This window comes from Choloepus didactylus, chromosome 2, assembly GCF_015220235.1.
Source record: "Choloepus didactylus isolate mChoDid1 chromosome 2, mChoDid1.pri, whole genome shotgun sequence".
NCBI lineage: Eukaryota > Metazoa > Chordata > Mammalia > Pilosa > Megalonychidae > Choloepus > Choloepus didactylus.
In genome coordinates this window covers 115,590,162-115,618,052 of record NC_051308.1, presented here as the reverse complement: position 1 = coordinate 115,618,052, position 27,891 = coordinate 115,590,162, and the positions used below count along the sequence as shown (strand labels likewise).

General features: G+C 47.3%; 3 protein-coding genes across 10 annotated transcripts in view; 2 read left to right on the top strand and 1 right to left on the bottom strand.

Moving 5' to 3' along the window:
- Positions 1-582: 582 nt before the first annotated feature.
- ANXA9 (annexin A9) lies at positions 583-10,559 on the top strand. Of its 2 annotated transcripts, XM_037826050.1 has the most exons (13): positions 583-650; positions 1,358-1,448; positions 1,643-1,739; positions 2,304-2,398; positions 2,599-2,712; positions 2,981-3,071; positions 4,030-4,109; positions 4,270-4,329; positions 5,488-5,572; positions 5,703-5,798; positions 5,897-5,955; positions 8,572-8,694; positions 8,952-10,559. In XM_037826050.1, exons 2-13 carry the CDS (start codon positions 1,374-1,376, stop codon positions 9,012-9,014), a joined length of 1,038 nt encoding a protein of 345 aa, XP_037681978.1. In that variant the 5' UTR covers positions 583-650; positions 1,358-1,373; the 3' UTR covers positions 9,015-10,559. The 2 variants fall into 2 exon arrangements, with proteins under 2 accessions (XP_037681978.1, XP_037681979.1); XM_037826051.1 differs by lacking the exon at positions 2,599-2,712.
- MINDY1 (MINDY lysine 48 deubiquitinase 1) lies at positions 7,228-18,290 on the bottom strand. Of its 5 annotated transcripts, XM_037826046.1 has the most exons (11): positions 18,139-18,290; positions 17,593-17,981; positions 14,608-15,410; positions 14,190-14,247; positions 13,703-13,767; positions 13,216-13,374; positions 12,776-12,878; positions 12,267-12,409; positions 11,239-11,430; positions 10,763-10,909; positions 9,948-10,500 (listed from the first exon to the last, which is right to left on the bottom strand). In XM_037826046.1, exons 3-11 carry the CDS (start codon positions 15,046-15,048, stop codon positions 10,420-10,422), a joined length of 1,389 nt encoding a protein of 462 aa, XP_037681974.1. In that variant the 5' UTR covers positions 15,049-15,410; positions 17,593-17,981; positions 18,139-18,290; the 3' UTR covers positions 9,948-10,419. The 5 variants fall into 5 exon arrangements, with proteins under 5 accessions (XP_037681975.1, XP_037681974.1, XP_037681973.1 ...); XM_037826047.1 differs by lacking the exon at positions 9,948-10,500 and adding an exon at positions 7,228-7,803 and having other exon boundaries at positions 17,593-18,196; XM_037826045.1 differs by having other exon boundaries at positions 17,593-18,194.
- Positions 18,291-19,411: 1,121 nt separating this feature from the next.
- The window catches only part of PRUNE1 (prune exopolyphosphatase 1), a 34,587-nt gene continuing 26,107 nt past the window's right edge, over positions 19,412-27,891 (top strand). Inside the window, exons 1-4 of one of the 3 annotated variants that reach the window (XM_037826036.1) lie at positions 19,412-19,654; positions 25,033-25,125; positions 25,663-25,865; positions 27,679-27,863. In XM_037826036.1, coding sequence (XP_037681964.1) covers positions 19,616-19,654; positions 25,033-25,125; positions 25,663-25,865; positions 27,679-27,863 — 520 coding nt within the window. In that variant the 5' untranslated portion in view covers positions 19,412-19,615. Of the gene's footprint in view, positions 19,655-25,032; positions 25,126-25,662; positions 25,866-27,678; positions 27,864-27,891 lie in introns of those variants that run through there. The other 2 variants (XM_037826035.1, XM_037826037.1) reach the window with 2 other exon arrangements.

Genomic DNA, 27,891 nt, shown 5'->3' with positions numbered 1-27,891 from the left:
AGGTTTGCTCCTGCTCCCAAATACCTGTGCCCTTCCTTCCTTGCAGTCCTGTCACCCAGAGTCCTGGCTGACTCTAATAAAGTAGTAATCAAGGCAGTTTCTGAGCTAGGACCACCTCTGGGGTGCAGGCTAGGGTGCTGTGCTGATCTGTGCCCCAACAGGTTTTTCTCTATCAGCCTCAAGATCAGCCTGGAGCCTGTCTGACCCCACCCCACCTCCCCTCCCCCCCGACCACCCCCAGGGAGTCAGAGGCGGAGCCAGGTCAGAAGCTGGGCTTAGAGACGGGGCCTCTGTGATCCCACCTGGCCACACAGAGAAAGCAATGCACAAAGCCTCCAGTGTCTGGGGCTGAGCTGCTGAGAGGCTGATTGGCGTTTGCTTTTGTGGGTTAGGACCCAATTCCTAGGAGGAGAGATGCTAGGTGGGGAGGTGATTGTATGTGGGACACAGTACAGCCTGGTCCTTTCCCACGTCTGGGAGGGGCCAGAGCCAGAGACAACAGCTGGGCTGGTCTGCAAGGGAGGTCATCTGACTGGCTGCTCAGCTAGGGCTGCACACACCCCTCTTCTACCAGGCTACACAGGAGCTGGTGCCCATATAGCCACGCCACCAGGCCTTGACGACATCCACTTCACCCCCAGAACCTCTGAGTAAGCACTGAACCTGGGCCCTCATGCTGGGGGCACGTTGTTGACCCCTTGAGGAGGGAGGATTGAGTTTTCCTTTTCCAGCAGGAGTGCCTGCTCCCTTGCCCAGGCACCCATGTACCCACAGAAACGCATACTTAACTTGGCTCAGAGATTGCACCTGCTGACCTAAAGATTCCAGCCTGAGACTCAGCGGGTGAAAGGCAGAAAAGCAGTTGGTGGTTCTGTGGGCAGGGGTTTGGGTTTGCTTGTAGGCTAGGGCTGCATGTGGAGGGAGGTGGCTTGAAGAGTCGTTCTCTCTCCCCAAGCACACTAATCCCCCTACCTCACCTCAACTCCCCTACACTGCCCAGGGTTCCCCTCAGGTGAGAGCCCAGCCAGGCCATGGAAAGAAGGGATGACCAAGGGTTGGGGGGCCTTGGGACCAATCTGGAGTTGGGGAGGGTTTGGTTGGTGCTAGTTCTAGCAGTGTCGCTGATCATCCTTACTTCCTGAAGAGATAGGGAAAGTGTGGGCTTTCTTCTTAACTCTCCACTTCAGCTCCAGTTCTGGCTCCCAAACCTGCTAAGCAGGTTGATGCTACTTTTTTTTTCCTGCAACAAGAGAAAGAACCAGGCAACGCTAGCCCAGACTCCAGGGTCTGGGGGCCATATGGAGGTCCAGGAGGGCTGGAAAATTCAACCTCGGTTAGCTCTTGTTTTCTTTCCCAGGGCAGACAGTTGTGCCATGTCTGTGACCAGGGGGAAGACGGTCCCATCCCTGACCCAGGAGATCCTCGGCAATCTGAGCCATGCCAACAAGGTCAGGGCTTGTTGGGATTTGGGGGATCGTTTTAAATATCTGGACTCAGGGGGTTGTAGATTGTGAGAGGGTGAGGAGGGGACAGAGAAGAGGAGAGCAGGCCCTGAGGTTGTGCCAAGGCTGAGCACTGGGGAGGGGCATGGGCAGACCTGCGATGACCCCTCTCCACTCCTGGTCACCCTGTGCTTTTACAGACTGCAGCTTGGGGGACCTTGGGCACCCTCAGGACCTTCTTGAGCTTCAGTGTGGATAAGGATGTGCAGAGGCTGCTGAGGGCTATCGCAGGCCAAGGTGAGCCCCAACACTCTTGCCTTTGGGGTCTACCTGTTAGAAGCAGACCTGTAGACCAAGGAGCAGCCAGGAAGGAGGAACTATTATTGCTCAATACATGTTTGCTGAATGCCTTCATTTCCATATGTCAGGTAACGTGGTAGGTGTGTCACATCCAGTCTCACAATACCCCTGTGAGGTAAGTCTTATTATTTCCATTGTACAGATGTGGAAACTGGGGCTCAGACAGGTGAAGAGGGATCCTCAAGTTCACACGGCTCATAATGGCAGAGCCGGGATTCTAATCTAAGTCTGCCAACTCCAAAAAGCCTTTTCTTTTTTCTACCACACCAGGCCACCTTTCCCTAAATTTGAGTCACATTTGCATGCCATTTTGGCATTTTATTTGCATCTCCTTTTAGGACCAACTGGAAGGGACTCGGTTCCTTCCCCTCCCAGCCCTTTCCTAGACCTTGTTCTCTCTTCCTCTGGAGGCTCCAAGTCGATGGAATAAGGGATCCAAACCCTGGGAAGACCCTGGCTGGGCTCTGCCCAGCTTATAACCCAGCCTTCATCTTGGTTCAGGTGTGGACCACAGCACCATTGTGGATGTGCTGACCAATCGGAGCAGAGGGCAAAGGCAGCTCATCTCTCGAGCCTTCCGGGAGCGCACCCAACAGGTGAGAGTGCTCGGACTTCCCAGAAACAGTGGTTGAGGTGAGAAGCCCCCTGGAGGACTTTGGGGTATAGCAATAGCCATTGTGGCCAGCCCCTGCCCCCTGGCTAAATGCAGCTGCTGCTTCCCCCTGCAGTGCGCCACACCCTTCTGGGGCCTTCGCCCTCATGCCTGAGCCCCTGCCATGGGGGCCATTTATTGCAGGACCTGTTGAAGTCCCTGCAGGCAGCACTCTCTGGCAACCTCGAGAGGACTGTAGTAGCTCTGCTACAGCCTGCAGCCCAGTTCGATGCCCAGGAATTGAGGGCAGCTTTGAAGGTACCAAGAGAGAAGACTTGCTGGGGTGTCTGGGAAAGGAGTGTCCACTTCCCAGTGGTGTACACTGAGGGAAGGACAAGGTGACTGCCTTACCTGTGCCCACTCCAGAGGGTGGACTTGGCAGAGGCCTCTAACCATCCCATATTGTCTCAAAGGGTCTGGACCATGCCCTTAGAAGGAGAAGTGGTCAGCATCTGCTCTCCACCCATAGGTCTGCCATCCTAATTACACTGACCAAGTCTTAGAGTGGCCTCTCAATTTCTTGTAGGGCTCAGTTTCTGCTGAGGATGTGGCCGTGGAAATTCTTGCCACCCGAACCCCACCCCAGCTGCAGGAGTGCCTGGCAGTCTACAAACATGGTAAAAGCACACAGGGAAGGGGCCTCAAGAGCTGGAAAGGGATCCAGAGCACGGTCCACTCCTCTCTGGCACTCCCTGCAGGCGAGCCACCTGAGAGCCTGACTCTAATTTCCTTTCCTTTGGAGTCTCTCCCCACACCCCTACCAGTGCCTCAGTCTCCCCAGGGGAGAGAACCAGATGTGATCATAAAGTAAAGAGAGGCAATGATTAACCATCATAGTCTGGGGCTCCAGGGCAGATTCCCAAGTAATGACAATGCCATCACATCACATCCCAGGCTGAATGGAGCCTTGCTGCAGCCTGGGGGTGGGCGACTGCTCCTTAAATTTTGGGTGTCACTGTCAGGCCCCTGGCTCCTGATGGTCCTGCCTGGCTGCCACATGCCTCACCCACCACTTTGTAACTAGCTTTTTCTCATTCTTATCTTACCACCACTCCCCTTTTTTCTTGCTGCCCCTGATTTTCCTTTGATATCTAACTTTGTCCTATCTTACTCTCTCTTCTACCTCTCCTTTCTTGCTTCTGTTTTTCTCTTTTCCCCTCCTTTTCTCCCCTTCCTGCTCTTTCCCTTCTTCACATCCTACCTCTCAGATCATTTTTCCTTACCTCCAATGAGAAGCCCAGGTCCTAGCCATCTTGCCTCATAATGTGGGTTTCCCCAATCCCTCTACACTACCTGGTCACCACTTTAATAACAGATGTCTCCTACCCCTGGCATGTTGGTACACTGAAATGAGACCACCTACCTCAATGTCCACTGTGCATGGGTTACTCACAGCTTAGGGGTTTTCAGGGATGGCAGTGGTAGTCCTTCTGCCTTATATCCCGGAGGCAGCAGCCACCAAGCTACTCCAAGCAGGAGATGGCTGGCAGGGTATAGTGGCAATTTGACAGACGCTGTGTATATCCACACTGGGAAAAATCCGGAGGAATCAGAGAGCTACCGACTCCACCCCAGATTTCCAGGTGGAGGCTGAGAAGAACATCAAATGTGAAACCAGTGGCATCTTGCAGGACCTGCTTTTGGCCTTGGCCAAGGTGAGAAGGATGTGCCGCAGCAGAGGGAGTTACACTCACAAGATAAGAGGATGAGAGAGAATTGGGAGCACTGCTGTGGAATAATGGATGAGAGGGCTTTGGGATTGGTTTGCCAGGCTGACCCTCAAAAAGTTCTTCTGAGAACAATTTCTCTTCCTAGGGGCACCGTGAGAGCTACTCTGGAATCATTGACTACAACTTGGCAGAACAGGATGTCCAGGTGAGCAGGGAGCTTGGTAATTTGCACAGCCATGCATAGGACACCCAGCCCCACCATATCGCAAAGCCAGTGACCTGAATACCCATACTGCCTGCAAACCTGTCTCAGCATTGAGAAAGAAGTCCTTAATGACTGGAGGTGGGGAGTGGGGGCATCAGTTTGCATCATACCTGAAGCCTTTTCACGCCTCCATCCTCTGACTCATGAACCCAAGTGAGCTCAACAGATAGATTCTCCTCTCCTTGGCAGCTGGGTGGGGGAACCTCTCTCAGACCCTCCCTTACAGATTGTTTAACTCCTTCGGTATCAGGATGTTCCAAATTGGGGAACAGAGTTGTGAGGGTAGAGTCCCTAAGTCCTGTTCCTTTTATGAAAGTCACACACACACACACACACACACACACACACACACACACACACACACTCATACACATATACACACACAAGCTAACCAATTTATATTCAAATAACCTTCTCTACCCTTTAATCCCATTCTACTTCTATTGCTTTATGTTGATAGATTGATAGATCCTGGGAATATCAAAACTATGTCTCCCCAGCTCCTGACCAATGAATTATCTGACCAATAATGACTATGAATCAAACATTCCCCAGATATGGTTTAGGGAGGAGTCTGTCGGCAGAACTAGGCATTCACATAGGAAAATAAACCATTGCTTCTTTTACCTACTTGGTTAGGGCAGGGAGGCACTAGGTCACCAATGTCCCCCAAATCCCCAAGTCTATCTGACATGAACTTCAGTGTCTTCACCACCAGCTAGAGCTGCTGCCTCCTTCCTACTCCAGCCCCTCTGCCTCAGCAAGGATTTAGCCTACATCAGGGTTTGGTGGAGGAAGGGGTAGTGGGACAGAGGGGAGTGGTCTCCCTGGTCTGGGAGGTCAGGAGAAGTGGGGAAGGGGCAAATAAGGGCCCTGGACTGTCCGCGGTTGGGGCAGAGCTCTGAGGCTCTCATCTGAGGGTACAGACCCAGCACTGGCGGTCTCTGCTCCTCTCCAGGCCAGGGGCAGGTTGGAAGGAGCCACAATATGAATGAGAGGTTCATCAAGACTTTACTGCAGTGTCCACGCAGGCAGTGTGAGACTCTGTCCTGGGGTACTTGTCCCCCACCCGCTTCCTGATTCCCTCCTTCCTCCCAGGCATTACAGGGGGCTGAAGAACCCAACACAGAAGGGATGTGGGTCCTAATCTTCACCCAGCGAAGTCCTGAACACCTCATCCGAGGTACACACAAGCCCTCTGTCCCCCAGCTTGCTCTAAAGATAAGGATGGTGGGGAAGTCTCCTTCTTCTTTATGACAATTAACCTCCTCCCCCGATTTCTCGCTCTACCTACCTCCCACATGCATCACCAGTGTTTGATCAATACCAGAGGTACACTGGGCAAGAGTTGGAGGAGGCTGTCCGGAACCGTTTCAATGGAGAGGCCCAGGCAGCTCTCCTCAGCCTAGGTAGGGGCCTGCTCAGGATATGTGGGGCAGGGGTCTCTCCTGGGGTGGGAAATTGCAGCCCCGACTACTTCTCTCCATCTGTCCCTCTTTGCTTCCAGCCTCAGTGATCAGGAACACACCGCTGTATTTTGCTGACAAACTTCACCAAGCCCTTCAGGTGAGAGGGACACTCCTTTCCCCTCCCTTTGGAAAGAAAACTGGGAGGCACCTCCTGGGCAGGAGGGGGGAATTTTCAGGCTGCTACTAAAGTAACAATGTCATATATACTTTATAAACTTATAGTAGCTCTCTTTCCTGGGGTTTACCAACTGTCTTGTTCAAGGATGGAGGAGTGAGCTGTGGTTAAAGCTGTTGACCCATACTGGAACTAAGCCTAAATTTTGGCCTCGTTAATATCTAGGTGGCCAATTGTAGATATGGATTTGCTCTGTAAGACAGAGCCTTGTCCAATTTCAGTTGTTGCCAGAATGATGATGATGGTTAACAGTAGCAAGAATAGTAACAAGCTGGAACTTCTTGGGTGCTTATTATGTACCAAGGCCTGTGCTGAGGACATAACATGCCTTGCAGTTAATCTTCACAGCCACACTCCCACAGGTAACAGTATTACCCTTGTTTTATAAATAAAAACACTGAAGCACAGAGAGGTTTAGTATTTTGTCCAAGGTCACAGAGCTAGTCAGTCATGCCATCTTCCTGCAAAACACATGCTGTCCTATAAGACATTTAACTGCCATGTGTCAACTCCAGGTCTGCTGTGCCATAAGTGTTCTTAGCACCCAGCCACCTCTCTCCACACTGTGGTCAGACTTTGTTTCATATTAGCGATCCCTCAATTGGCAACCTCAGTTTGAGTAATTTCACCAAGAGGATCCAGACATTCTGCTCATTGAACAAGATCTCATATTAGTAGAACTGTTCCTGAAAACTACAGATTAAAAAACAAACAAAATTCACCAAGATAGAGAAAATGTAAAATTTGAAGAAGACAAAGGTAGTTATCATCTTGGCAGATGGAAAAGCTTTCTGTATACTGGTTGAGAAACCATTATGCCTTGTTGACAGCTATTCAAAGGCAGTAGTGCATGTAAACTCGTGTTCTGTCATCCAGACACCTCCCGCTTGACAGTAATTATTGTATTTGCTCAATAAAGCATGTACTGTTATAATGAGTCAACACTAAGTTTCATCTGAAGAGTTGTGGTTATCTGTTTAAATTTCTGTCATAAAAACAAACTAGTATACCTGCAATAAATTATTAAAACGTGTTTAGATTACAGGACCCACACTCTCAAATGCCAGATTTATCCTAGAAGTAGGAGTCAGAATAATAAGATAGGTCCATTTATCTGGAATTTTAAAAAGAGGAAAAAAACCCAATCAGGATATTTCTATACTTTTTTTTTTATGAGAGACATGTGAAAACATAGACTGTGTAGAATATTTATTCAGAAAAATAACCTTCAGTGAACGATGAAGATTCAGAACATATTCGGACCAATCTGAACCATATAATGAATGTTCATTATGAAGATCCTGGGGTTGATGAGATGCCAAATACATTCTGAAGTATCACGAAGACTAGAATTATGTTTACTAGCTTTGGGGTAAAGTTTATGTTATATTCAAATTCTTTAAAAATGGATTTCCTGTAGATGGTATAGATGAGAAGTACACCAATGAAAGTACTCAGTTAATGAGTGACTCTCTCCCCAACTATACAACTTTGGAATAACATGAGTAGGAAGAGGGGGAGGATGGATACTGGGGAGCAATTGGTGATCTCTATCACAATACAAAACTGATGACATGTGAGATTTAAAATAAAGTGCCATTAGGCCTACCGACAATTAGGTAATGAGTCCAAGTGAAATACACCATTCTGTTTTTACTTCATCACTTTCTTTTGTTTCTTCTTAGGAGTTTATGATCTGTGGGGATGCCGTAAGGGTGGGTTGCAGGCAGTGCTGGGAAAGTTCTCATGAGTCAAGTGACTCAGAAAGCTCTGAAAGAGAGGATATTAGGAAATGGTGACAGCACCAGTGCATATCTCTTGACACAAAAGGATTTTTGTAAACAAAAGCTTTTATTCAGGAATTTTTCATAACACATTTATTATTGATTGTAATTTATGATTTGATGATTTATTGTACCTCTATTTTTCCAAACCGGACCCGTCATTACTTGGACCAAAAGGCAGGAGGCCTGGTAGAGGTATAGGAGGAACACAATGATGTAGAACCCCAAGGGTCCAACCAAGGAAAGTGACGTGTAGAGAAGGGCACATGACACAGCCCTGATAGGTCAGGATCAGTATCAAAATCTCAAATCCCTAATACCTATCAGAGCCCTATTGACTCAGTTTGTGTGTAAGGTGGGTATATCCTCTGTGGACATTCACTGGTTTGGAAGTTTAAAAAGTCTTCCTGGTTTTCATGCTGGAAGTCTTTATAAATAGCAAGTCTCTTCTAGTCTTGTTGGTATACCTGCTTTGGAGTTGCCCACTACTGAGCTCTGAGGGAGCAAGGCACTAAGCTAGTGGCAGGGACACATGTGGAAGGAACAAGAGATACACTCCAGCTGCTCCCACAGGAGACAAGAGCTTTCCTCCTGCATCATCCTCCATGAGTACGAACAAAGAACTTTTGCTCCTCAATCAGTATACATCTCTTTTCCTTTCATTCTCACCTCACCTCCACTTCTATGTGGTCCAGTCCCCATACTTAGTGAGACTCTTCCTACTTAGCCTGCAATCTGTTTCTTCCTCTGCCAGGAAACTGAGCCCAGTTACCACGTTCTGATGCGCATCCTCGTTTCCCGAAGCGAGACTGACCTCCTAAGCATCCGAGCCGAGTTCAAGAAGAAATTTGGGAAGTCCCTCTACTCTTCTCTCCAGGTGAGACTTGGCTAGTTCATGGCCTGGAGCTCCAGAGCCTCCACACTTAATCCCCACCCCGGGATCCTCTGCACCCAGCTGAGTGTATCCATGCCCTGTAGAACTCATGAGTCTGTGGTTAATTTAGTGTAGGCCTCCTGGCAGCAGGGAGGATCTTTCCCGACCAGATGAGTTACGGACCAGGACAAAGGAGGGGACAGAGTACTTTGGCCCTGGCAGAGGTGGCTCCTTCTAACATTTGACTCCCTTGTCTGCAGGATGCAGTGAAAGGGGATTGCCAGTCAGCCCTACTAGCCCTGTGCAGGGCTGAAGACATTTGAGACCTCCCTGCCCCCAACCCCCCACATGGCATTTCAAGGATCTGAGAATCCCAAGTTTGGCTGAGCCTGCAGGAGACCAGCTGGGCCTCCAAACAAGTCAACCCTTCCCTGAGCACCACAGGCTCCAGCTTCTTGTTGGAGCTGGAACTCCCAATTTTTTTTTTTAAATCCCCTAATCCTTCATCCCAAAGTGATGTCTGCACCTGGGTCCTCTAGCTCTGTCTTGGATAACGGGTATGGGATCTCTTTGATGGTTTCTGCCCTACTCATTTTTCTTCTCATACCCTTTTGGACTAGAACATCTCACTGGAACTTTAATTCTTTTGGCAAACCTCACTATGGCTTGTGTTCCTGACTGAAGTTTGGGTGGAGCAGGACATGGGCTGGGAGGGGCCTTAGAGCAGGAGGTGCCTTTGTTGTGCACTTGGATATTGAACAAGAATCTTGTTTTTGGCTCTGATGTGCTCCAGTTAGCAGTACTACTCCCGTTTTCCCCCTCCCCAACCTCATTATTCTCTCTTCCCCAGGAAATTTCAGGCAAAATAATTTTCAAGCAGGCACCAGGAAGAGGTCAAAAATGAAGAAAATGGCTAGGATGAGAGGGAGGTCAGAGGTGGCAAAGGACCATCTGTATGACCAGGGAAGCAAGCGGAAGGTCAAACTGCTCTGCCAGCCTGAGAAGTCTTGGGTTAGTAGGCAGTACAACTCCCAAATCCATCTGTCCAAAGCAGGGACTTGGAAACCCACCCCCAACATTAGAGCCCTGTTTTCCATAGAAGACCTATTAAAATCAGATAAACAAAAACAAAAGAAAAAAGGCCTGTGGTGGCTCCCCCTCCTGGTACTATTAGAAATGACAGGCATCCCCTTAGACCTCTTTTTGCATTCCTCAAACACTTAACCCCACTCCTGCAGGGTAAGGCAAACAACAGATCTCAGGAAAGAAGTTTTATTTCCAAACCCCTAGGAAGGCATTACAAATAACAGAGCTAGAAACCCAAATCAAACCCTGAAACAAATGGAGACAAGCCTGCTGGAGAGCCAGGAGGACCCAACTGGTCAGGGATGGTAAGTAAGAGAGATGCATTCTGGACAGGGACCTCACCCTTGAGCCCAAGTTGGAATATTAGTGTGACTTTCTGGGGAAAGAGAGTTGGGGATCAGAAATCCTCATCTCAGCAACCCCAAGGTTGCCCTGGATGATTGAGAGAAAGAAAAAGCAGCAGCACATGAGGGCAAGGACCTTACCAAGTCTGACCTTGGCATTTACTGCCTGCTCGGATCCCCAACAGTCCACAGTTAAGTTTCCCTGCATATCTCAGGGGTGGAGGTGGGTGAGCAAACCAAACAGCCACAGTGATAACCTCTGGAAGAAGGGACAGGTCAGCCTGGTATTGGGGCAGAGCTATAGGAGAACACAGTCTGACTCCTGCTTCGGCCTCTGCCGACGCTCCCCGGCTGGGCGTCCAGATGTGGCTCCTCTCCCCTGTATCAGATTTAACAATTGTTTAATCACCCATCAACCCTGGAGGAGCACAGGGACAGAGATCCTAAAAGTGGGGATGGGGAGGGATCGGGAGGGGCAGTGGGGAGAGAATAGGATGGGCACCAGGGAGGACAGGCAGGAGAAGAGCCCTGGGGGAAACCTCGAAGAGACAAATGCAGGAACTACGGGAGTCCTGGCGCAGGTGAAGCAAGGGCTGAGACACTGGAACGTGGGAGCTAAGGGAAGAGCATAGCAGGCTCACCTGTGGCAATGGGGCCCGGCTTTGTGCAGGCTGGACCACTTGCTGCTGATACTCTTCTTGCTGAAGTTGCTGGGCCAGCTCCAAGTCACTAAGACCCAACGTGGCTTGTGGTTGCTGCTGCTGCAGTGACAAGGCGATCAGGTAGTCCTAGAGAGTGGGGGAAAAGAAAAAGAGTTGTGCAGTGGGCCAAGGTCTGGGAGGATATTCAAGCCAGATTTCCAAAACAGACTTTTCCCATCCATCAAACTCTCAAGCTCCTTCTCCCTCCAGAACAAAACACACAGCCAAGTATAGTATCGGTGGTGCCAGAGAATACACAACAAGCGAGGAGATGGCCTGAAGGTAACAAGAGAATGAAAGGCCATGGATGTCATATGTCACAGTCTCTAAATGATAAAATGCACACAGCCTGTCTATGGCAAAAGGCTCTCCAAGGCAAATGGAACCTCTGCACTTTCCCCAATGGTCCCACACACCTGGTCTACCTGCCTCTGCTTTTCTGGGGAGCCACTCCCACCTTCTGCTCCAGGTCCCTTGCCCAGAGAGTGACTTAGGTGAAAGTCAGAGTCACAAAAGCAGCTGTCTCCATCCACATTGTGCAGGCTCTCCCATACCACTTGCTCCTCCTGTAGAAAGCCCTGGTCGGTGACCAGTAGGTACAGGTGACTCTGTAAAGAGGAGAACAGAGCTAATTGGTGGGAGAGGTGATATGGAGGACGTTTCCTGCCAGAAATCATCTGAGCTACGTAGTTGGAGACCATCTGAATCAATTGATGTGCTAGCTAGAACATGTCAGCAAGAACATGTGTGGAGCTTTTCTAAATATGCTTGGCCATGGGAAGAGGGAAGGGCCTTCTGAGTGTGCGTCCAGTTGAGTGCGTATATGGTGGTCACTGTAGTCAAGCACGGAGTCCTCAGGGCTGGGGTGCCACACAAGACCCTGCTTCCCACCTACTTCCCACGGTTTTCCTGATGGCTGTGAGGATAAATCGCTGGAGCCAAATACCTCTCCCTCTTCTACTCAATTCCTAGAGAGCTCAGGCAGTTCTAACTTTGGAAGACTATAGTCCTGTTCAAAAGTTCTACTGCCCCTTCCTGGGGAAGGATTATAGTTTCCTGCCCCATTGATGGCAGGCTTAGTTCTATGGCTTGCACTGGCCAATGAGGGGAGAGCAGAAATGACACTTGTCACTTCCAGGCGGGAGCATTAAGGGCTGGTGCGTGGTGTCCCTCTTCCCCACCCCCCCACCCCATATATTCCAGATAAAGGTTGTGTCAGCCTGGGTTCCAGAGTAAAGATGGTGTGGAGCAGAACTGCAGCCAATTCACAACGGACATGCAGCATGAGTGAGAAATAAAGCTTCATTGTAGTAAACCTCTGGGATTTTAGGGGTCATTTGTTATCGCAGCTTAATCTAGCCTCTCCTGACTGAAACACTGAGCCAGGAGAGAAAGGCATGAGGAAATGATAACTCGCCCACCCTCACCTCCAAACCCTCATCACCTTGTGCTTTGTCATAGTGCTAAAGTGGTTGTTTCGGAAAAAGACACTAAGTTCGCCCTCCTTGGCAGCTGCTGTTAGCTCACACAGTCCATGATAGGTCAGCTGTGCAGCGGTGGTCTCCAGGAACTGCTCTGCAATCAGGCCTGCCAGAAGGCAAAAGCGGGGGTGCAACTTGACTTAACTCCAAAGTCCATAATCATCCAGGGAGCCCGTCAAAAGCCCTGGTGGTCAGTCCCACCTTCAGAAATCCCTTCCTTGCAGCTGGGCTGTATTCACTCATTCATTCAACAAATACTTATCGAATACTCACCTTTGTGCCAGGCACTGCACTAGGCATTAGAGGAAACCTCAGTGAACAAAACTTACAAATTCCCTACTGGAAGCTTACATTCTAGTGGGAGGGGGTGGGGGTAAGGAGAGAAAGAGATAATAAATGAGAAACCTAAGTAGCCATCATTTCCTCCACATACAGCGAGGGCATAAGTTCCATGGGGTGGAAGGGACATTACCTTCTGTCACAAGGTTGGTGTCGCTGGAGTGTTTGCAGGTAATGATCTTCTCTACTAGCTGGTTGTAACTCAGTTTCCCAACTGCGCTCACAGCCTCGGGACTCTGCAGAGGTGGCAGGGTGGAGTAATACAAAAAATTTGAAATCTTTTCAGGAAGGAAATTAACCAATTAACCAAACTCACCAGGACTGTAACCATATAACCAACAGACCCTGAACTTTTGATGACTAAAGAACTGACCCTATTTGTGTATGGTTTGCTTGTATTTGAATGTCAAAAAAAAAAAAAAAAAAATTAAAATTCAAGGAATTCTGCATTGGGTCTTGTCTCTAAACCTTATTCCTCTCCTAGGCCTATCTAACCCCTACCCCAGAAAATTTTGCCTCTCTCTTATCAGCTTGAGCTGGATGAGAATATCATTGGGGCCCTCTTGTCCTCACCTGTGGGTCAACAAGCCAGCCATGGTACAGAGGTATGCCTAGGAGGTCAAAGACACTGCACTCGGGCGTATACTCAAAGTCAGAGACACCTGTGAATCGCACATTGACATCCAGACCTGTGGCCAGTTTAGGCAGCACTGTCATTGCATCGTCCACATTCTAGGGGTAGAAAAGAAAATGATGGATGTTCTAGTCTCCCCTCCCTCCTTTGCCTCCACTCTCACTTCCAGAACTAAAAAGTGAGTTCTTTTACTTTTCTTCCCTCATTCTTCTTGCGAGTAATTCCATTCCTCTCTTGCCCCAACCGTTCTTCATCTTATATAAATGAACATATTTTCTAGGACGGAGATATACCCTCCTCCTCCTCCTGCAGAATGAAATAATGGTTCGAGAAACCCTCGAGAAAAAGCAGAAAGGCAGCTCTTACAAGACCTGAGTGTCCACTTATAAACCTGCAAACCCTTATGTCGCAGGGCTTTTGCCTCACCTGCTGAAAATTAAGCTGAAGTCCTTCTGACTTCTCCTGGGGCTTGATAGACAGGAGGCAGTCTCCTACAAGACAGGATCCCTTATCAGTTTACCCCACCAACGGTTCCAAAAGCTCAGCTTTCTCTTCTCCTGGAGAATGGGGGTACTGTCATAGGACCACAGACTTTAAGAGCTGGAAAGGATCTTAGAGTCCAATCCAGCCCCCTCATTTCTCAGAGGAAGAAACAGACATGTAGAGGTGAAGGGCCCACCCACCATCACAGACGAAAGCTATGGGCAGAACTGGCACTACAACCCAGGACTCCTGGCAACTCGACTGCTTTTCATTCTCCACCTTTGCAGAGAAGCCCCACAGTCCCTCACCCTCTCTGCCACATCACGTCCCCCAAATAAAGAGTTTCTCATTATATTCTGGATTTCTGGCTGACTGGATAGCTCTGGAACCCCTCGGATGGGTAATTCCTCCTCAAGGTCCAGTCACTCACCAAGATGGGCCATGAGCTCATCTGATGTGATCACTTCCTTCTGAGGGGGCAGCTTCACCTGGGGGCAGAAGGGGTGACCAAAGGGTTAGCCATGTGTGTGCTCTCTGAGCACTGGAGGAGGGACCCACAGAAATGGGGCAGAATGGGGTAGGGAAGAGAAGGCTGGCAACTGGAGCAAGAGGAACGAATGTGCCGGTGTTCCCATCAGCTAGAGAGTAGCAGAGACAGGATTAGGAGGGAGAAATATTTTGCTTTGTTTTTAAGAACATCTTGTCTCATTTGTTCAAGATGGAGAAATAAGAAGAATAATCTGGAAAGTTTTAACTGGTCTGATAAAATCAAGATAATCAAGGAGGTGGGTCAGGGAAGAGTACTCTTCCCCAATATTTTCTGAGTTCCCATCCAAACTCTCTCTTACCTTCCACTGGAGAAAGAGGATATTCATGATGGCAAGGAGAGGGCAAGGGCCATTACTGCTCTGGGTGATGATGGGTGTCCGTTCTCCCTTCCAGGGAATCCACTTTACACAGTAGAAATCTGGCTCAGGCTGTCGGGCCCTCGGGGTCTGGGGAAGCTCCTGGGGGCTGGAGCACACCCCTGCTGTCTCCACCTCAGGCTGTGGCTCTGGTTGGCTTGGGCTACCTCCAGGTGGAGGGGACTCGAGGTTATCCTGGCCCTGGGGAGGCAGCAAAACTTTGTCTTCTGGCTCTTGTTCTCCAGCCACCCCCTCAGCATCTCCGTCTTCTTTGTCCTGAAGGTGCTCATCTTGTTCTGACAGGACTTCGTGATTTTCAGGGGTGACTGCCTCTGCGGTCCTGGCCTTACCAGGAGCTGGCTGCTCAGACTGGTGGTGTTCCATGGCCAGAAGGGAGTCAATGGAGGGCACTAAAGGAATTTTTCCCACCTCAAGGACTTACTTAAGCCAGGTTTTGTATGCAACAAAGGGAACAGTCCCGGAAAAAGGAAACCATTGGGGTGGAAATGGACCTAGGAGAACCTTGGAAAAGAAATGCAGCGTGGAGGGCTGGATAGCATCTGCACTCTCACTCCTGGCTATGGGTAGCACATGTCTTTCTCAGTCTGCGTAAACAAGAGGGCCCCAGGCTGAGCTTTTTCCACTTCTAACTTGCAGTGATCAGATGGAACCAACGAGAGCACAGGGTTTTTAGGCTTGGGAGGGATGATTCCACTGGGACTAAAGACATCGGACAGTCAGCTTCCCTGAAACACACAACAGGGAATGAAGAAGAGACAGAGAGGTAGGGATAGTAAAAAGGAGGAAGACAGGAAGGAAAGAGATAGAGAAAGAAATGTTAAAACTACACTTGTGGTTATTAATATGGTGATCTTTAGCTCACCCTAGAATGAGCATCACATCAGCAACCCCTCTAAGGCCAGGAGAGGGTAATTCCTCTGCCCCACACCAAACCCTGTCCCTTGACTGCTCACAGAACATCCTGAGCACACACAAGTGTCCTTCATCCTTAGGGATACCTTCTCTTGGCCTCATCTCAAGGTGCAAAAAGATTAATAGCCACATAGTGCTTGGGGCAAAGGATGTGGAGATGCAGTCAGTATCAGGCCCCTAAAGATGAAACCCTGGTGAGGAAGGAAAAGTCTTTCTCCTCAAAAGACTCTAGTGAACCTTACACAATCCCAAACCACAATGAAAAGATCTAGGGAGGGGCTTCCTGCAGACTAGAGGGGAAATGTAGGCCACAGGGACTTGAAACAGAGGCTGTTCCGATGTGTAACCAGATTAGGAGCACAGAAAACACTCCCCTCAGATTTCTACACGAAGCTTCTCCTGACAGCTGGAATTGAGAGAACAACCTCTCAGTCTCCTTTGTTCCAAGAACTGCCTAAACCCAGAGACACTCTCTTTCTCACTATTTTTCATGAAATACGAAAACATTGATCATTGATTTGCATTGAACAAATACTTTCCTCTACATTCATCTACTGGCATGAATGTTCTTTAAGTCTATTCCCCTCATTTCGGTCACTTTCAATGTAAGTGCTAGACCTGTTCAACCTGCTCTCTATCAGCACAAAGCTTCGAGTCAAGCAGACAGGCATTTATTTAATGCCGCGGATGGTAAACAATAAAAAGCCACAAACTCCGCCCTTTGGAAAACATCCTCCTTGAACTTCCTCACTCCCTCCCCCCTTACTCAGGATGAGAAAGGGGGGGAAATCAGACTTGTCAGAAATCATCTTTTTTCTCCATCTTCCCTCCTAACCTGAGACAATGCTTCCCTTTTGGAAACAGGCAAAAATTTAGGTGTAGGGGAAAGCCTCAGAGATGAAGTTGAGGCACACGAAAATTAATGAAATAAGCCTAGTCACCCAAATTGATCATCCTCCTGATTCATATAATTTATGCTAGCTGAATCTCATTTACATGCTGTTAATTTAGAATCAGAGTAGCCAAAAATTGCCTGCAGGCCTTACACCTTTTCTTCTTGTTTTTTTCTCTGTTTCTTCTTTCTTCTCCCCCTCCCAAATGGCACTTAGGGTGAGCCTGAGAAGCAGATAACAGGGCCTGAGAAGCATATAAAAGCTTGGAGAAAAGTGGAACTCATTTCTTATCTTTTCTGTTCAGTGCCAGAAATGAGCAATAATTAAATGGGGTTGGGCAGCCAGCTGGCTAGGGGTATGAGCCAAAAGAAACCAGAAGCTGGACACCCAGGGAGCTGGATCTCAGAGAGACTGGGCATAGCTAAGTGGGTTGAGTCTTAGGAGGCAGGGACCGGAAATGCAATGGAGGGTTTCCACCCTTCAAGATACATCCCTAGTAAGTATCTTGAGGATTTCAGAGTAGGAAGGGCTGAGGGGGGAGCGTTCTCGAACAAAACAGGATTTCATTCTTTTCCTCCTCTTGCTCAGATTCTCAAATCCTACACTTTCTCTCCAGCTGGAATTATCCTCTGGTAGCGGGTGAAGGAGTTAAAATAGCCCAGGCCACTCCCTATCTAGTGGCAGAAAATAGTCAAAAATCAGAAGGGGAGAAGCCGATAAAATGGGCATGTGGCTTCAAGAAGACCACTAGGAAACTTCTTCTCCCGCCAAGTCCTGTACTGCCCCACCCCTCTCTCCTCCTCAGTCTGACCCAAATCCTCATGCAATAAATAGCTTGGATTTCCCCCTCAGAATATGTCAAACACAACAGTGCCCTGTCTACTTGTTCACAAGGAGGAAGGTGAGGGTCGCCTTAAAAAGAGGAAATGAAGATACTAAGCAGCATCTCACTTACACATTCACCTTGCCTCAGTTTCTCTAGCAATCCAGATTCACAGAACCAAAGCTGGGACAGTCAGTGTCAACTCCCCAGAGTTGGAGAGGAAAAAGAAAGCTGGGGGTGGGTGAGGAGGTGAAGAAAATGGTTAAAACCAAGTTTTACCTTTCAGAAGTGGGTGCTGTTCCAGGACTCACAAGGAGGATTCAGCTCTGGCAATTCGGTGGGGGAAGGTGGGGCAACAATGAGGGCTGCCACCACAGTCCCAGCTGCCTTCCAGCTGTCAACGCGAGCTTACACAGGTTTAGGAGCCAGCAGCAGTTCTGGTTCTGGCTGGGCTGCCGCTGCTTCCGGACTCAGACCTACAACTGGGGGCGTCGGAGACTGGACGGAGCAAACAGGGGCGCAGGCCAGAGGCTCCCCCCACTCCTCCGAGCGTCTTCAGGATTCCTCAGTTGCTGGGTCTAAGCGTGTGCTCCAGGCCCTACAAGCTGGTTTTCAAAGGAAGTTTGTGGTTTTTCTTTCTTCTTCCTTCCCTCTCTCTTTATTTCCCACTGGGACAAAGAAAAATTAGTCAAAGACACACTCCCTGGAGCAGAGGTGGCCAGCCCAGCCCTGGAAGGTTTCCATCAGGGCTTTCTGACCCGGTCAGCAGCTTGCTGATCAACAGAGGGAGAGAGAGAAAGAAGCAAGGAGAGAAAAACAACAGACCTTTTCTCTTTCCTCTGCCTGCCGCTGGAAGGGACGGAGCGCTTGTGCCTCTCTGGTGAGAAGAGGGAAGAGCAAGTGCCCTTGCTGAGTGGGGAGGAGCAGGGCTGGACAGCAGCAGCGCATCTGATCTGGGCTCCATTCTTCTGTGTGGCTGCGATTTGCTCTGAACCTACGGAAGGGCCAAGAGCACGATATTTGCACATTCACTCATTTAATGTTTAAAAAAAAAATCCTGATCCTTTTCAAGTCCTCCTTTCCAAGTCCAGATTTATTATCTAGAAATGAAACTGGTTGAGCTGTACCCCTGGTAGTGCAGAAGAAGGTGTAGAAGAAGCCCCAAGCTCTGAGAAGAGAGGAAGCAAAGAGACCCCTGAGCTGAGCTCGCCCCTATGCTCTGATCCTTGTTCCCACTACAGATCTCAGCTTCTCATCAGTCACCTCCTCTTAATTCCCAGCTCTGGGAGCTGGAAAAGCTGGTGTGAGGCTGGCGGTGGGGATTAAAGGGACGGATTTGTAAATGGGGAACATCGGAGCACATTTATTGGCAGTACTCTGTACTACCCTGGGACCGGAAGGTGGCAGTTAAGGGAGATTGGAACTGGACTCTACATTCCGAAGGGCTCTCCAAACTCTACCTACAGGACTGCCACAAGATGAAGTTTCAAGCAAATCTGAAGGACAAAGGGCAAGGGCAGTTGGAACAATTAGGGGGCAGGGAGCAAAAACAACAACAACAAAAAACAAACAAACAAAAAAAACAGTTATATAAGTCCAGAAAAGGAATGACGAGAGGTTTGCAGAAGCTGTAGAAAAAACGGGGCTACAGATTTGTAAAGGAACTAGCAGCAGGAGTTTGCAATAGACTGTAGGTATTAAGAAGAGGGTCAAAGATTACGCTAATGTTCTTCTCGCATGGACAACCACAAAGTTGGTGGCAATGAGTCTATTTGGTAAAGAAGAAATTGTGAGAAAGGAAGATGAAAAGCTGTTTTTCCCCACGTAAAATTTAAGATGTCAACACGACGCTCCGTGTAACATATGGAAACATGCTATACTACCAGCCTGTCCTGAGACGGAAGGTTAAGACTCCACAAATGTAGGTTACTGTGATACATGCATATTGGTGTGTCAAATAAGTGATCTCAGAAAATTCTCCTTCCCTCAATTCCTGGGGATTTCGAAGCTTCTGGACTACATCTCCCAGGATGCCCCGCGCCACGCGCTAATCTCCTCTGAAAGACGTCCCATGAGTCTCTGGGCCCAAAACGCCGCGTCGCCGCCTGGGAGAGATGCGACGACCGACTCCGGGAGTGTCTGATTACGCACTTCCTCCCGGGGCCAGGGCCATATCGGCTTGTGGTGGGTTCGAGTCCCGCCTCCTGACTCTCGCCTCTTACCCCTGAGTCTGGGGCGGGGCGCCTTCGCCGGGTAACCTCTCCTCGGCGAGGGGTGGCGGCGGCACACCTTGGGCTTCACCATGGAGGTTTACCTGCAGGGTTGTCGAGCTGCTTTGCAGGTAACGGATCCCTGCTTGTGACCGTAAGGGATGGAACATGGGGTCCAGGAAGGACGGAGATGTGGGATCTGGGGTGCCCCGAGGGTCCGTGTGGAGGGAACGCCGAGTCGTGGGGAGGAGGCTTGGCGTCTGATGGGGCTTAAGGCCTGATGACCGAGAACGTGGCTTATGAGGTTGAGAATGCTGCTCAGTGTCCCGGTTCTTGGCTCCAACCTTTTGGGGTCTGCCGAGAGCGGGGAGGAGAAGCCGCGCGGGTCTGGGTTTTGCCTCTGCGCTCGTAGCCTGGACCAGTTCCGCTAAAGGACGAAAGCCGTGCCGCTGCCAGCCGTGCCCCGGGAGTTGTGTTTATTCGTTTCTCCCCACTCCTTTTCAGTTGCCCGCTTTTGGCCCACTGGCCTCCAAGTGAACCCCGGGGGTACGGAGGGAACCACTGTGCCCACGGCTTTAATACCTCTTGAGTGGCGGTTTCTCTCTGGCGGGCTGAATGCATTCTAGATAAGAGGTGGTAAGGGTGTTTTACTTTTAAATCTCTGTTTTTATCTAAATATATACAATCCTCCAGACGTATCTGTTGACCCACAACCTGCATTCCTTCCTTTGCCTCCAGGTTTCTCCCTTGGCTTTAACACACAAATTACATAAAAATCCCCTGTTTGTAATGGGTAAGCACAAAGTGTGTTTGCAATCAAAACTATAAACCCAACTCCTGAATGCTTTGTGGCTTATTTTTGGTACTCTCTGAGCCAGTTGGACTCACCCAGCCATGCTGATTGGGCCTGCAGATTAAGCTGCTATGCCCAGTTAGCAGCAAAAAACTGGCCAGAGAGCAGCTCCCAGAAGTCACTTCCCCCCATTATTGAAAGTTATACCGCCCCTGAAGAAAGCTAGACAGACGGCTGAAACTGTATAAATTCCCCTGGGCGATAGATTCTGGTCTTTAAAAAATGGTAAAAGTCACGTAATTGCTGCAGGAGACCCAACTGCTGGAATAAATGAATGTCCTTACTTGAAGAATAGAGTGAAGTTTAGCTTTTACACCAGTTTTTTCTTTATGAAATTGGCATTTTAGGAAAGTTGCTTCAATGCATAAGGCAATTTGGAACCAGTTCATTTTGCTTACCTCTGATTCCACCACTGGGTGCTCATTGGAGGACTAATGTAGAGTCTTTGCGGCTCTATTCTAAGTGCTAGGCAGTTGTAGCTGCCCTCCCAAATGGCTGGTCTCTTTTGCATCATTTGGTAAAGAACTCTTGGGCCTGAAACCTCACCAAATAGTATTTCTTTGCATGCATCTCTCCAAAAGCGTAGGTCCAGAGGCCCCCTGGTTAACAGTATGTCCTCTACAGCAGGCTCTTCAGTAGGAAGCTGAAAAATACTTGGGTTGCTGGTATCCCGACCTTTCTCTCCTTGTATTCATACTCCTGAGAGCAAGATCTAGGTCTTCCTTTTTCTAAACTCATGAACTTCTGAAGGTGAGATTGTATCTTAGAGTTATCATCACATAGTCTAGCCAAGGCCAGGAGAAATGAGAGAATTAGTCTTTAGGAGGGTTGGTGGGTGAAGACAGCTGATAATCTAGCCATCTCCTATTGATACCATATTTTTAGCATTTGATACCAGAGAAATTTTCTGCAGCCTCTGCTGCAGTGATAATAGGATGTTCCATTTAAAAGAAATCCTGTCTAACTAAATGTCCTATTCGTGGTGACTCATCTTTCATTTCTAGTGTGGAAGAATATTCACTTCAGGGTGGGGCTGCATTCAAGTTTAGTTGTTCACCCAGGCGCCTCTGGATAATCTGTGTTTTCTGTTCTTTTTTTTAAGCATGAGGCAGGAATCAGGAGTGGCCAGCTGTCCTTGGAATTTGTCAGTCCTGGCATCAGTCCCATTTTCTCAGCTGGGAAGTCTTCTTTATCTCTGGCTTCTTACCTCATTTTTTCCTCCCTCATTCACTATTTTGAAAAACAGGCATCAGACCATGTTCAGCTTCAGAAGGGAAGTGGTTTAGTCTGCCAGCCCTAGAACCCCCTCCTGACTACCACTTGAAGCCACAGACAAAGAAAACACCAGGACAAGAGTCCATTTGACTAGTGTGACTAGTGGGTCCTTTTTTTTTAAAGACAAAGGAAGCTTATATTTATGTGTAGCTCTCAGGTTGTATTTCTTCCATCTGCAGTTCAGGTTTCCTCATGCTGCTAAGTATAGCTGTATTTGCCCTGAACTCTTTCTCCAGTGGCAGAAAACTGAAGCTGTTTGGCTTATGCTTTCAGCTGGTGGGGGAATAATGGCATAATCATTATTAGCACCCCTTTTCAGTCTCAAAAGTTTTCTAATTTGAACATCAAAGTTTGTAAACACCTGAACTCATAAGCCATGTTAAGGACTTGTGATACAAGCCCATAAAAAGATAGTGAACTCCTTAAGGTGGGAGTTCCATATGAAAGACACAAGTGATGGAAGCCAGACGTTAGAGGAAGAGGGTTACTCTGGCCTAGGTGGAAAGGGAAGCCTTCACAAAGAAAGGGGGCTTTAGGTAGTGCTTGAACGGGTGGAGGGTGGGCAGGTAGAGAAAGGAGAGTTTGGAAGGAAGCAGTGGAGAAGGCACTTCTGTGCCATTTGATATAATCCTCATAACTCCATGGAATTGGTTACAGTATTATCCTCATTCTCATATGAGGAAAAGGAGGCTTAGGCCAAATTCCAACAAATAAGAAGCAGAGCTGAGATTCAATTCCAAAGTCTGTGATCTTTTAAAATGGCATCTCTAGGGAAAAAAAAAAAAAAAAATCTCTGCTGCCTTCAGGCAGGGAAGAAAAAATAATGCAAAAGGTCAGAGCCTGGAATATGCATGTCATGTGTTGGGGATGGTGAATTGACCAATCAGGCTGGGGTATTTGCGGGTGCTGACAGGATGGGGGGGAGGGTGGCAGGGGGTGGGGGGAATGCCACTGTCTTCCTTGGTCACCCATGTTCCAAGATTTGTTATGAGTTCCAGAGTATTCCTATTGGACTGCTTTTGGTTGCTCTCTGGGCTTCACTGAGCACAAGGGGAAAACCAGTTAGTTGTTAACCTTCCTCTAGAGATGATTTCTCCTCACTTCAGCCATGAAGTTGTATTTGGTCGCTACTTTCTGCTTAGTTTTCTCTTGATGCTGGGGATCTGACTGATGCTGATTCAGCTGCTGCTTAGAACGAAGCAGCACTAATCTAAATGAGTTTTGGAAATGTTTTCTGATGGGTTCTTTGTGTCCAGCAATAGGTCTCTCCCCCTTACTCTACTCTTTGTCACTTTTACCTTTTTTCCCCGAAGTCAGGGCTATGTGGCTTCTCAGTATTTATTTAGTTGCCTTTCTAGAGAACATAGTGCCCCACGTAGTGCCCCCACTTACTGCTTCAGCGAGCAAGTTATGTCTGCAGCCACTTATCTCAAGTCCCTTGTTGTCACTTTGGTCCACAGCCATCTGGGCAGTTCTTGGTATCCAGGAAACAGAGGGTGCCTTCTCTGGTATGGGGAGGAGGAATTGCAAGTGAGAGGGGTTACTGTAGAACTAGGGTCTTGGGTACAGAATTCTCTTATTGTGTTGGGAAAGTTTAATGTCAGAAGAGAATCTTCCCTGTGCTGTTCAGTACTGATGGGCCCCAGCTGCTCCATTCTTGAAACAGGCCTAGAGAAATGGGTGCAGGGAAGAACCTGAGGGCAAACTTTCCCCACGGGCCCTTTGTCCAAAACCTTCTGCCTTTAATACTTCTCTCTAGGGGTGGGAGTAAGAGATGGCGAAAATGGTCCTTTAAAAACAAAAACCTGTCTAATAACTAGATAGGACAATTTTACCACCAGAAGTCTTCTAAAATTGCGCCTTTCTGGCTTTGGGTGTTCAAGGGGAGCCTGAGGGTAAGGGTAGGGTAGATAACCTACAAAGGGAGATGGTTCCATATTTCCCTAGATTCTCTTTTTTCCTAAAGTTATATTACTTGAGAACCGTTGCTTGCTATGTTTTACTCCCCTGAACCCCCTTCCAGCTTTTCTAAACTCTTCCATCTAGCAAATCTTCCCTGTTGAAAAAGCCAGAGTATATAGAATTTTCACCTTCCTATATCCCAGTAGTTCACAACCAGTGCAGTTCTTGTCCATCAGGGAACATGTGGCAAGTCTGGAGACATTTTTAATTGTCACAATTGAAGGTGCTACTGGTGTCTAGTGGGTAAAGGCCAGGGATGCTACTAAACATCCAACAGTGCACAGGGCAGCTCCCACAACAAAGAATTATCCAGTCCAAAATGCCAATAGTGCTGCAGTTGAGAAACCCTGCTATAACTGGTGTGTCTCGTTTTGTCTCGCCTTATCCCATCCTCTCTCAGAAGCAGGCTGAGACAGAAATTCAAAAGTAAACTAGCAAGAGAGAATTCCTATGTTGTAAGCTGAGTTATATAGGCTTTATGATTTTATTCTACCCAACAGAATATTTTTTTACCTGAAATAAAATAATAATTCTTAAAGTACTTACCTACCTAAACTTATTGGATTGTTTTGAGGATTAAATGCTTAGTTAATGCCTGTAAAAATGTTAGAACAGTGCCTGGCACGCTCAATAAATGTTTAAAAGCAAAGCAAAACAAAACCCTGTATCTGCTGCTGTGGACACTGCAGATTTTAATATGTTTTATTTTTTAAAACTCTGGTAGCCAAGGAGACGCAAGGGAACAAGGCTATTAATAACAGCAGATGTCCCTCCCTCTTCAGAGTTCTTATCAGCAGCCGGACTTTTCAGAGCTTTAAAAATAAAAGTTAAAGCAGCAGCAGCAGCAGCTGTTCTTGCCTCTGCCCTTTAATCTGAACATGCTGGGCCGTGTCTGTTTCTTAAGTTGTGAGAGGTGTTGATTATGTCTGGTTATTGTTGGAGCTTCCCAGGGTAGGGAGAGTTTTCATAGATAACTGGATAATAGACTGTTTTATTCTCATGATTTACATTCTTTTCCCTAATTTGAAAATGGAAAAAATTAGGGTTGATACGCACAAGAAGCATAACTTTGATACGTTAGCTATCCAGTGCTCTACCTTTGACTTCCTCTGTAGTGCCCAAAGAAGCAAAAGAAATCGGAGAATTATTTACTGTTGTTCTTCTGTAAGTTAGCATTTGAGGAGACTGTGAGAGAGAGGAAAGAGCACTTTTCAACTAACTGGATGTATGACTTAGCCAAACTGCTTATGCCCTGAATGCTAATATCCTCTTCCATAAAATGAGGACCTATAAGATAATCTGATTTGCGCCCCCTGTGAAGATCAGTGAGAGGATATATGTGAAACCTTGTATGAATTTAAGTTAAATGGAAATGAATAGAGATTCTTTAGTTAGTGTCCCATTCTTCTTTCTTTCCAGGAGTCCCAACCTCTACACGTTGTGTTGGGAAATGAAGCCTGTGATTTGGACTCCATGGTGTCTGCTCTCACCCTGGCTTTTTACCTGGCAAAGGTGAGTACCTAGAAACAAAAGTCCCTTAGAATAAAAAGATTTGTATTCAAGTTCCAGCTCTGCCATTTACCAGCATTTAGCCTTGGGTAAGTTAAATCCCTTAATTTTGCTAAGTTTCCTGTCACCGTCTATCAACTTAAAGTGATAATATTTTGCAGTGTTGCTGTGAGGATCAAATAAGTGAGTGTATTTTGTATTTGTAGACCATAAAGCAGTATTCAGTTTATTGACTTCCTTCTGGGTGTTAGAGATCTAGTACATAATCCTCTTGTCCATGTCAGCTCTTGAGGACTGGTTATCCCTTTTCTGCAGCATTTAGAATAGGTCTTTTCCATCTGTTACCCTGTTGACCTTCATGTTGTTGCTAAGAAGGAGGGAAGGCAAGAATGGTATGTTCATTTTTGTAGATGAGTTGATTATGACTTTGAGAAAGGCAGTAACTTGCCCAAGATTATGTCTCCCTTGGTCCCAGTGGTTGTTACTTTTTCCTGTCTATTCCAAAACATTGCAATACTTTCTTCTCACTTTCCTATCCAGACAACTGAGGCTGACAAGGTCTTTGTGCCGGTTTTAAACATAAAACGTTCTGAGCTACCTCTGCGAAGTGACAACGTCTTCTTCCTTCAGAAGGTTCACATTCCAGAGTCTGTCTTGATCTTCCGGGATGAGATTGACCTCCACGCACTGCACCAGGCTGGCCAAGTCACCCTCATCCTTGTTGACCATCATGTCTTACCCAAGTAAGTGGAAGGAAGTTAAGTTGATACTTATCATGTGTCATGCTGGGGCTCTGATGAGCAAGATATAAAGGGAGGAAGAAAGAATTTTTGCTTTTGGGGATCTCACAGATTGATTGTAATTGCTAGGTCATATAAGATACAGAAAATCAACAGAAAACATTGTTTGAGATTTTGGGGCAGGTTTACTGTAATAGAATCTTTTGGATAATGGTTGCAACTCTAATTTTTAAAAAGTTAGTTAAAGTATTTCCTATATAAACTCTTGGTGACTTTAGAATAATGTACTTTGGGTAGTCTAAATACCTCATTAGTGTCAGTTTAACAAATATGCACACCTATCATAATTCCATCCTTAATTTAGGATTGGGAAAAACTGGGAAAGCAACACTATTATAACACCAAGTGTGTCTGCCCCCTGCTAATATTAAAAGGCATATTTTTTTTTCTTGAGTACACTGTGATTGTAGCAGGACATTGGCAGAGGGTAGACTAAGGATTAATGCAACCCATTAAGCTATTGGAGGATGAAGGGGAGGCAGAGTCCCTATCCTCAAGAAAGTTTCAGGAAGTGAAAGCTAGGCAGACGGGTCATTGTAATGAGTGTTAGAGGTGAGTGTTAACTGTCCCTCTTGGGGAAAGTAGATACACAAGGGATGGAGTGGTTAATTTTACTAGAGGAGAGTGAAGAGCATCAGGAAAGGTTTCCGAGCAGAATTGACCCTTGATCTAAGTCTTGAAAGAGGACTAGGTGTTCGTTCAGTGAATGGGAAGGAAAAATAGTTAGGAAAGGCATTCCAGGCAGCGGGAGTAATTAATATAAGCAAAGGCAGGCAGGCGTGAAATAGCATGGTGAGTTAGGGCAACTGGGTTTGTTTTGTACAGCTGGAGCATTAAATGTGAGGGAGAAGTAGGACATGGAAAAAGATAAAGCTAGAGTGGTAGACGGGGCAGATCATAGAGGCCTTGTTAAGGAAAATGGACTTTACTCTAGGCAGTGGGAAGCTGTTATTAATTTTTATTTATTCAGAGTCCTGTTAGATTCAAATTTGCATTTTCAAATGATCACTCATCTTAGACTGTCCCAGGACTGGTAGCAGGTGATTGGTTAAGAGACTGTTGGATAAATGACATGGTGGAACTGTAGCCTATAGTATCCCTTGGGACTTGCTCCATAGCTGCTTATTGAATTGTGCCTTGAAGGTCTTCACCTTTCTGTACATACCTTGTATTGCATGATAAGGAAGGAACTGAAATTGTGGAACTGTAACACATAACAGTTTTTGAAATTACCTATATGACTGCTTGTTGAGCTGTATAAAAAATAATAATAATAATAAAATAAAGAGAGAGAGAGACTGTTGGAACAGTCCAGATGAGAGGTAATGAGGGCTGGAGTAAGTCAATAGCAGAGGGTTGGAAAGGAAGTATTAGATAGGAATTAATAATGAGATAGAAGCCACAGTACTTAGTACCTGTATGGAATTTGGGAAATGAGTGGGTTGAGAGAACAGGAGAGATTCAGAATGTTGGGTATGAAGGGAATGCAATTTGGGATAAGATATTTGCAGCAGATACTTTACCAAATTCACTTATACCCTATTTAAAGATGATTTCAGTTGTAACATTTAAGAAAAAAATTGAGAGAATGAGGCAGAGGTAGAAGATCTTTGTCTTGGGCAAAGGTCTGACAACTACTAAGCATTTGCCCAAGACATCCTGTATCCTTCATATTAAGGTGGAGATCGGTTAGAAGCTCCTGGAGTTCCCCTATCCTCCTTTCTTTCTCCTTTCCCTGTTCTCCTCACTCGCACAGAAGTGATACAGCCCTAGAAGAGGCAGTAGCAGAGGTGCTAGACCATCGTCCCATCGAACAGAGACACTGTCCTCCCTGCCATGTTTCAGTAGAGCTGGTGGGATCCTGCGCTACCCTGGTGGCAGAGAGGATTCTGCAGGAGGCACCAGAGATCTTGGACAGGCAAACTGCAGCCCTTCTGCATGGTAAGGTGCTGCTGGGGTTTTTGATCTG